Below are 10,333 nucleotides of genomic sequence, written 5' to 3' on the forward strand. Positions count from 1 at the left end.
ATCTGCCCGAAGCAAATTCCGGTTAGACCACCAAGAAATATCTTTAGCTCTTATCCCCATCAACCTTTTCGAGCAACTCAACGAGTCCTTGAAATCAACGAGCGCTCCCGACTTGGGTAGGTGAGAACTGAACCACTTATGAAACAAGGGTGCACAACAATTCACCAATCCTCCTTTTCTATTCTCATTCCTATGATGCACTGAATGAAAGAAATCTCCCAGCAAGGTCGGCACTGGATTTCCCAACACGAAGAGGCGTATTGCGTCTACGTCCACAAATTTAGCAACATTAGGGAACATGACAATCTCGTATACACAAAGAGCCAACACAACATTGAAACACCTCCAATCACCATCTTCAAGCTTCTTCTTGGCTTCTCCCGCTAAGAAACTCAGATGAAAACCACTGACCCCTCCTTTCTGACACATATTAGACTCCAAGACTGATTTCCCCAAATATGTGGCTGAAGCAACCATGCTGAAATCGGGCAGAAACTCAGAACTGTAGAATAGCAACTACGACTTGATAGGAACTTTGAGAAAACTGGCAATCTCCTCCAACGTAGGGACCAAGATATAATCAGGGAATGTAAAACACCTTAATGGAGGGTCATAGAATCGCAGCAATGTAAAGAGAGCATCGTGTTGATCTTTGGAGAGAACCGTAACGAAACTTAGAATCAACCTGTAATCCTTCCGGAATCTTTCTAGAGAATCATGATCCATTGACTTCATCAGCTGTTGAATGGGATCCAAACAAACCACAGGAAATTTGTAGGCGACATGTATTTTTCTGCCAATATCCATCTTAAGAGAACCAGAAAACCCCGACTAGAATCAAGAAGAAGATATAAACCCCTGGAAATAGATAAACATGTGTTAAATGATGTGAATGCAAAATGATGTGATGCAATGTAGTGACATGGGAATCAGGATTGCTGTATCTGCTTGAACAACTGTCAGGTTGCACTGTCTAAAGAGAAAACCACTGAGGAATATATAAAAGATCAAAGTTCTACTCCAACAAGAATATCAGAAAATCGGGTTGGTTGAAGGTTAAGGTTTCCTGATTTTAGCCCGCCCCTCACTGGTAGGTTCTAAGAACAGAAGTTCGTCAGCTTCTAGCCCTTCAGTCGAGAATAATACGTTTACCGCTGAAGGTTTGGTATTATTACGAGACAAAAGACCTCCACTGACTCCCCTCAACAGGACATCCTAAAAGCAAGTTCCCAGCCTTGGGTCCTCGGGTTGAGCAGCGAGAATGCGCCCACCAGAGCTAACATAATCGCGTCTCGGAGGAGTGCCTCGACTGAGTCCCCGGGAAATGGTCACCAGAGTCGATGATTTCTAAAGGAACATCCTGTCGTTACGGAACATTCGAAGGACAAAATATATCCAAAAAACAACCTCATCTGGGTGTGGGTCTCATGAACGACTTAACGTAGAAACATGCTACACAAGCCTCATGACTATCCACTCTAAAACCTGTGTGTACGCTCAAGCCTGGGTAGTGGGCTTATCTCTCATAGGACAACCCACCCCAACAAACAACCAACCCAACAGATACAGCAGATACATCAATCATATGTACACAATGCACTAAGATAAAGCAGATAAATTCTGAAAGTAAATAACTGTACAAAAGAAATAAACACCCAACAAACAAGAAACTAACAAAAGCTAGGAGGGACTCGCATAGGGAAACCGGGTCCCCAACAGAGTCCCCAGCTGTTGCAACACGAAAAAACAACCGGTGGGAAAAAAAACAGAAGAGCCACCACCGTTCGTTATTTATCCCAAAGGAGGGAAAGGAAACGATCGAAGAAAACCTGAAGAGAGGAAAAGACAAGGTCTCGAAACCAAATCTAGGGTTCGGGAGTCGATTATGCGAAGGGAAGGTGTTAGCATCCCTACACATCCGTAGTACTCTACGGTATCCACTCTTGTTGTTCTAGTCTAAAGGGTGTAGGTATATCTAAGGTACTATCTACTAAAAGAAGGTCAAAAGAAAATGACTCACAAGGATGTCGCATCCACTACCTACGTATCTCACCTGAGTATGAGAATCAGAGTCTTCGTAGCTCGGCTACCTATGGGCGAAAGAGAAGTGTGCTCGATAAGACATCGCGTCTTATGCCTACGTATCTCATCTGGAATGAGAATCAGAGCAAAACGTAGTTCGGCTAACTACGGGAACCAGGGTCTCGATTGCAACTAGGGCAAGAGAAAAGGAAGGTCTCAATCGCAACGAGGGAAAGAGAAAAGAATCGCAGCAAGGGCGAAAGCAAGAAAAGATTAGTTGTTAGTCGTCAGTCAAACTCGGCAAGACATCACGTCTCGTGCCTATGTATCTCATCTGAACATGAGAATTAGAGTTGTCGTAGTTCGGCTACCTATGGATTAAGGATTGCCATCTGAACATGGACTTACAAAAGAGGACACCAGATGTGTCAAAGGAAAGTGGGTAATGTGTTCAACGTCCTAGCAGTAGGTGTCGCAGCTCGCTGGATCGAGTCTTAGGCAGTTACCTCTTTGCAATAGAACGAACTGACATGCCACAAGATCGGGGACGCACGGAAGGTCTAAAAGTGGGGAAGCTCTGCCCTAGAGTTGTCATACAATGTGGACCTATGTGTTAGTATTTACAGAGGGGAACATCTACCTAATGTTAGCATGCAAAGAATAAGGGAATTCTACCTATGTTATCATACAAAGGGTTCTACCTAATGGGTGTTACCTAAACGGAACAAGAGTCAACGGACGGATCTAGGAGAGGAGCCACGGATAAAGGTGAATGGCGATGCCTGAGGCAATCAACTTACAGGTAGATGGCGATGCCTGAGGCGATCGACTTACAAGAGGATGGATGAATGCGTGTTGGTTCTGTTAAGTTTTGAAAATGATTACTCGATGTTAGATCGAACTTTTGATCTTGTTTTGAAATGATTATCGAATGTTCGTTTTAATTCTTGTATTAACAGATGAATAAAGAATGAAAGAATAAATATTATACACTTTATGGGATAGGGGTACATTTGTTACGAATGGGGATGGTTCATGGCGATCAAACAATAAGAATATATGCCTCAATCATCATACAAGTAGGCAACAATTATCAATCAAATCAGATAAGTAAACAGGTATATAATCAAATCAAAGAATCAAAGAATGAAATAACGGAGCATTAAGCAAGTCATGGGAAGTATGAACATGTTAAACAATCAAGCAATAATAAGCATGGATAAAAAGAAACAAGTATAACAGATAACAAATGAATCAGACAGATCAAAAGATGCACAAAAAGGGTCCACTGAAATAATTAAATCAAGAAATGAGGTAAGGATCAAATAAAATCAAGATAAAAGGCCTCTAATACATGGCCTATGAGATAAACAAGGGAGGATCAAAGGATCTCTTCAATTGCCATAAGCAATCCCTAAATCAAACATTGATCATAAAGAAGTCAACTGAAAATTCGAGCCAAATTAATAAATATCAAATAAATAGCAAATTAATCAGGAAAATTATGAAAAATTAAAATAAGTAAGGTGGGGTCAGGACATCATCATCCCCCAAAAAGATTTTAAAAATAATGAAAATTAGTACATGAATTAATTGAAATAAAACAGAAGTCAAACCAAAAGTCAATCAACAAAACTAGGTTAAAATTAAATCAAAAATAAATTGAAAATGTGAAATAAAAATCTAAGAAAAAGTCAGGTTGACCATGGGTCAGTGGTCAACCTTCATCTCAAAAATCAGAAGCTGAAAATGATTTTAAGTTAAAAAAATAAAATCAAGAAACAAATGTATGCTAAAATGGACCACATGGAATGAATAATTAAAATAAAATATTAATACTAAAGAAATACAAAAATAAAAATTAAATAAAATTAAATAAGGCATCAAGCAATATTGAAAATATTTTTGAATATTTTTATGAGCAAAGAAAACATTTTAAATTAATTAAAATCAAAACAAAAATAAATTGGGAATTAAAAAAAACATGAAAAAGGGGGGTGTATTAGTATTTATGGCTGAATTGGAAACAAGTGATGCGCTGATGGGCCATGAAAGAGGGGTGCTAAAAGTAAACAACGAAGGGCCCATGATCCAAAACACAAATAAATCAGGGCGTGACAAATTAAATGAACATTTTATTTTAAAAAAATCACGTGAACATGTATCAACTGGTCACTTTTACTTAAGTCACTAAAAGACAAAACAGAACGGATGGACGAGATTAAAACGGATGTGCTGGATCCAATGGCTCTCAAGATGACACACAGTCATCTTCTTCATTGAGCCAAAACCATAGCCATGCTCATGCAGAAACGCAGAAAAAGCAGTGTGTTCTTCTCAACTTCAACTCAAAAATACGCACACTATAATGCATCAAAAATCATGAAACAAAGCCCAGATCTCAAGTACAAAATGCAAGGATTAACATGGTAACTTGTTTTAGGTGAAATGGTAGCTTATTCATGGAGAAAAGTTGACAACAAAGTGTCAACATGAACACGGGCATGAGCAGAAAATTAACAACACAAACTCAACACCATGAACAATGCCTCGTACTGAGGGCTTCAGAAGCAAGCATAAGTGTATGATTAGCATTGTAAACAGTAATGAAACAAGCATGATAATGGTTACGGAAATGTAGAAAAAGAGTTACCAAGTGGAAGTCTAGTCCACTGCTTCTTGATTATGGAGAGGCTAGAAGAAAAGGATGCTTCCTTGGTGCTTCAAAAAGCTTCACCTCAAGAACTTGCTGAGAAAAATGAAAGCTGACCTCTAATGACCTTTCCTTGCTCGCTCGAAAATCCACTGCCCTCTTTCATGTTTAGGGTTTCTTGTCTTAAATATTTTGGGTCAAATGCTCCTTAATGTGCTAAAAAATAATGTGTTTTGGGGTGAGCAAGTGATGCAATTGGTGAGGTGTAGTAGAAAAGGGCACGTGAGGGTTTTGTATGACAAGGCCAATGTTTCTTATTTTGGCAAAGCTTAAGTGAATGGAAATAGAATGTATGGCCAAATGAGGAAATCAAAACATTGGCTTGGTTTGTGCAGCATACATGGCTTGGTTTGGCAACAAGAAATCAGTTCAAGGTGGTGACTTTGTGGCAACATAACTTGATGAGCACATCACCAATTGAGGAGATAATGCAAACAGTAGAGAGATAACATGGAGTATGGCATGTTTCATGTTGAGCATGGGTGGAAATAATGAATGGAAGAAGATGAAAAATGGACCTCAAGATCATGCCACACCATGGCAGGATTGGTTGGGCAAGTTAGGCATAAAATCTGCCTAGAAATTTCAAGTCATGGTACCAATTTTAAGTGAGTGTATCTCTCAAACCATGGATCCAAATGAGATGACTCCAAAGGGAGGTGAAAGAGGACATGACAAGGTATAATTGTTGTGAAGAAAATATTTTCAATTGGTGCCTTGAAGTGCAACAAAACTAGCCAAGAAGTTTTGACAAACTTTGAAGATTTTTAGACTTAGAAATTTTTCTAAGTGTCCTAAAAATAAGCCTTACTTTGACCAAGCATAACTTTCTTAATTTTGATCCAAATGGAGCAAACTTTATATTTCTAGAAAGCTTGGAACAAAATGAACAATTTTTATGTTGGAGAAATTTTCAAATAGAGCTTTTATCTTGATGGAAAATGGGCTTAAAGTGAGTGCAAAATCATAAAAACTTGCCCAAAATGGAAAGTCAACCATTTCCAAATTAAGTAACTTTTCCAATTCCTGATTAAATGATAAATCCATGATCCAACCTTGATCAAATTTCACATGTAGGCTCCCCTAGGCATGAATTTTGAGATTCCACTCTCACAAAGTTAGGAGTTGACTCTCCTGGCCCCATAGTTGACTTTTCCCAAACTGTCTGATTCCCGATTCCAGTGATCAATTAAAGCACTTATGGCTCAAATTATAAACTGATTTTTTGTATGTAGACCCTTGTGTACATATGGAGGGCCATGGAAAAGAGTTTCACCCAAAGAATCAGGAATAAACTGATTTTATACCAAACCCTAATTTTAGGGCAAAATTGATCGGGAACTGATTGCACTGCTTGGCAATGGATCTTTCTGAGATAATTGTGAGTCTTCCTAGGCCAAGATGCCTCTCTAATCATGACATGGATGAGCTCCTCTACTTCCAACTAAACATTGTCTGTTGCAAGTAGCCATGAAACACTAATTTCCTGATTAAATCCAGATGAACACTCTGATAGCTCTGAATCCTTCACTGATGAACTGAGGACCATAATAAGATACCTGGAGCCCCCTGAGACCCTTGAGACTTGTATACTTAGAGAATGAAGTCCAATTCTCAATCTTGCTTTGCGTGGACTCCTTCTGTTAAGGAGTGATCAATCAGAACCTGATTTCCAAGTCACTAATGCAGTATGCAATGAGTATGACCTAGTATGATGCCAATGAAGTGTGAAACATAATCCCATGCTTCCAGGAAAAATTGTAGGATAAATTTTGGGGTATTACAGCTTTCTCCACTAACGAAACCCCAAGATATGATGTTGACCCTATAATGTTGACCATTGTAAGCCATCCTCGATGCAGATGGAGAATATGATGATGAAAGAGGTGTGACCTAGGTTAGCGTTACCGAGGCCCACAGTGGGTGCCCCTGTACGGGTCAAAAAGTACAAGTGTGTGTGGTATCCCTACAAAGGTATAAGATACTCAAAGATCATTGTAGGTTTATAACTGTTTGGACTCTCCCGCAGAGATGAGAGTCCATGTATGGTGGATTTTACGACGTTCATGGTGGTATGGGAGACCAGCTCAAGTGATCGTGAGAAGCTCTGAGTATTATTTGGTATGTCGTTAAGTTAGGATTTGTCTTTCTCCTATTATGACAGGAATATTTATAGATGCCCATGAACCTAGATTTTCCTTGGGAATGATAGTCGCTCACTCAGTCAAAGTAGTTGACAATTGTATCCCTACTCTCCAAGAAAACATGAATCATCTATTGACTTTGACTTCTCTCTACCCAAAAAATATGTTACTCCATATTTCCGTAATTGGATGAATGAGAGATACTTTAGAGAGAGGTGATTCCTCTTAGAAGCGATTACAACCCTCCCTCCTTTATTATATCTTTTATAAATATAACTCTACATATGACTTTTTATATAACAAAGTCAATGATAAAGGAATTGGAAAATAGTATATTATTATTTCGCGAGAGAGAGAAACCACAATTGATTATAACTAAGTAGCAAATAGAAAAAGTAAATTCTTTTTATAAATACAAACACAAACGAACTTGTGGATAATCAAACTGATATTCCTTCTCACAATGTTTTAAATAAAGAAACAAAATACTTAATAAAACAAAGATAATACATAACTCTTTCAAGTACATTGAATCAAAAGACAACGAAAACATGTTTAACAACTTATTGCACACTACGCGCTCTCTCTATCTGACACACACAAAATATTAATTATGTATGTGCATATCATAGACCCATAATATTAATTTCAACAGAAACATTAGTTTGTTTTTCTACAATTCATCCTGATCTCTCCATTGGATCCTGTAAGAGGACTAATATCTCCCATCTTGATCATAGCAGCAGCAAAATCAGATGAAAAAGAACTTGGATTAGTACTATATCCACTCACTATAGAGTTGGTAGACCCACCACTAAAAAGTTGTTGGTCTGAATGGAGAAGACCTTTGTTCTGAACAAGATTCTTGAAGTAGTTGTTGTCGAAAGAAATGGGAGTCTGAAGATCAAGGGGTGCCAAATTGTTATCCCCGGAGCCTGCTGCATTTGGACAGTTTGATTGTCTCGTAGTAGCAAAAGAAGTATCTATGTTGGTCTCGTTGTAGATTCTTGTCCTAAAGGTTGTGCACCTTGCTTGTCCAATTGTGTGACCACCTACTCAATTAATTAAGACACAAAATTAAGTATTACAAAATTATTTTTTCCTTCTTGTTTGAGAAATTACATTAATTTCAGTGAATCCTTGTAACTATACCTGATAATGTGACCAAGTCCTTGGTGGAAAGACCAACGGCACTAAACATTGAGGTAAGTGTATTCAAGTTAGAAGTTGGTGCTGGAATGGCTGTATTAGCAGCAGATTGACTGGCCGTCTTAGCGTCTCTTCTTCCGAGTTTTACATTCCACGACGGACCTCCAAGCTAATATATAAAATAAAATAACACAATAATTAAAATCTTGATTAATTTTCACTTAGTATATAACCTTTGCATGTTTAGTGCTCTAACTAGATTTTGGTTGGTTAGTTAATTCATTGATTTATGACCACACTTACAATTGCGACAGAGTCTGCGGCAGCAATGGCAAGAATATCAGCGCAAGATACAACTCCAGGACATACGTTCTCTACGGCTGTCTTTATGTTATCAATGACTTCGAATCCACGAGCAGAGTTTCTATTCGGGTTAGCGTTCTTCTCCCCGGTAAAACTTGATGTGTCATCCAAGAGAATTGATCCATCACATCCCTGAAATTTTAAGTAAGAGAGAGATATAATTTAGTTATTAAGTTCATGAGATTTCAACTAAATGATAAGAGTTTCACATTTAATCTCAACAAAACAAGTTAAATTTTTTTTTAAGACAATTGTAATATAACATCATTTTATTTCGTACGTATTGTTTTTCCTCATTTTTTATATAGTGAGATATAAGAAGACTTACATTGACAAAACAATCGTGGAAGAACAACCGAAGGATGGAAGCACCGATTCGGGCCTCTTTTGATATGGCAGATTTCATTGTGGATTGCACTGTGGAAGATAGTTTGGGACAAGAAGTTGAGTAAAAGCTTGTAGAAAGTTGTGCATTGACACTCCCTCCTATGATGAGAAGAAAGAGAGTCATACTCATGGTCATGGTTAATCTAGAACAATTTAAAGGAGCCATTAGCTAAATCCTCTGATAACAAAGAAGTTTCACTAAGCTAGCTAGCTCTAGTGTTTATGTTTGTGATGATTGGTGTGGTTTATCAAATACAAGTTGGTTCCATATTTATAGTGGTTCTTGGCATAGGCAAGGGTTGTCTATGTCAAATTTGTAACACGTAGAATAGTTATCTAATCTATGCATGCATGGTTGAAACTTATTTGGCGACGATCTTTACAAAAAAAGTGTTATGAAAACTTCAAAATAGCAATTAACTTATGATGCTGACGGATTTGAAAAACATGGTTTCTAGGTGTGATTTGTGTCGATTTATTCAAAGATACGAAAGTGCAAATTAAGCAAAGTCATTTTTTCTACGAAGCTAACCAGTAAGTTTCCGGCTATGCTTTGTCAAAGTGTTCACAGTTGTTAACTCGGTACTATTGTTTCATGCTGTTTGCGGCTGTATAAATGATTTTCAGAAGAAGAAAAATACTACTATTATACAACATTAAATAATTATGTTTGAATGAGTCAAACTAAAAAAGTCCAACACAACACAATTTAATATTAATTTCTGAAAATAAAAAAATTAACAATTTATTTAAGGTTTTTAATATTTGAAAATCAAAAAATTCACCTTTCTAATAATTGACACGCTGAATTTTTTATGCAGTTGGATAAAAATGTCTTCACCAAATACGTTTCCTTGCAAAATAGCCACACTCATTAAGGTGAAATCAAAGTTAATTCATGCAGTAAAGGTAATAAAGGCTTTCAAAGAAAAAACAAAAATAATTTCCTGAGAAATATTCCTGAACTTTTCATCTTTCGTATATGGAAGTTTTTTTTTAAATATATAATTTTTTTTAAAAATTCCAAAAATAGTCCGATTTTCAAAAAAATTATAAAAATGGTAAAAAAAATTGTCCTAAATTGGCCTTAGGCGCCACCCTAATTGGCGTCTATCCTTAAATTTAGGGCAAGTCGTCACTAGGAGTGGCGCCTACCCTTATTTTTTATTTATTTATTTATTTAATTTTTTTTTATAATTTTTTTTAATTTTTTTTTTTAAATCTTTTTTAAATTATTTTAAATTTATTAATTTATATTTATTATAAATTATATTAATTTATATTAATACATATATATAATAATATTATTTACAAGATATATATATATATATATATATATATATATTATATATATATATATATATATATATATATATATATATATATTATTAATTTAATTTAATTTATGAGTAATTAATATTATTTATAAATTTTTGGGAGAATTAGGGTTAATCATGTTAAGGTTAATTAATCAATTATAATTAGGGTTTATTGATCGGTTATAATTAGAGTTTGGTAGTTATGACCTAATTCAAACCCTAATTCCCCATAAGAC

At 36.3% G+C, this 10,333-nt stretch overlaps 1 protein-coding gene across 1 annotated transcript; it reads right to left on the bottom strand.

The window, feature by feature from the left end:
* Positions 1–7,309: 7,309 nt before the first annotated feature.
* On the bottom strand, positions 7,310–9,073 carry LOC127080556 (peroxidase P7). Its single transcript, XM_051020873.1, has 4 exons — positions 8,720–9,073; positions 8,332–8,523; positions 8,032–8,197; positions 7,310–7,931 (listed from the first exon to the last, which is right to left on the bottom strand). The coding sequence occupies exons 1-4, from the start codon at positions 8,942–8,944 to the stop codon at positions 7,540–7,542; spliced, it is 975 nt and encodes a 324-aa protein (XP_050876830.1). The 5' UTR covers positions 8,945–9,073; the 3' UTR covers positions 7,310–7,539.
* Positions 9,074–10,333: the final 1,260 nt, after the last annotated feature.

Source organism: Lathyrus oleraceus, chromosome 5 (assembly GCF_024323335.1).
Source record: "Lathyrus oleraceus cultivar Zhongwan6 chromosome 5, CAAS_Psat_ZW6_1.0, whole genome shotgun sequence".
Classification (NCBI taxonomy): Eukaryota; Viridiplantae; Streptophyta; class Magnoliopsida; order Fabales; family Fabaceae; genus Lathyrus; species Lathyrus oleraceus.

What these genes read in the sequence shown, in the direction of transcription:
- LOC127080556 (XM_051020873.1), bottom strand. Translation starts at nt 8,944, where the DNA reads ATGGCTCCTTTAAATTGTTCTAGATTAACCATGACCATGAGTATGACT. An exon ending in TCCACGATTGTTTTGTCAAT is followed by an intron (nt 8,524 to 8,719) that starts GTAAGTCTTCTT and finishes TTAAAATTTCAG; the next exon opens with GGATGTGATGGATCAATTCT. An exon ending in CCGCAGACTCTGTCGCAATT is followed by an intron (nt 8,198 to 8,331) that starts GTAAGTGTGGTC and finishes TTTATATATTAG; the next exon opens with CTTGGAGGTCCGTCGTGGAA.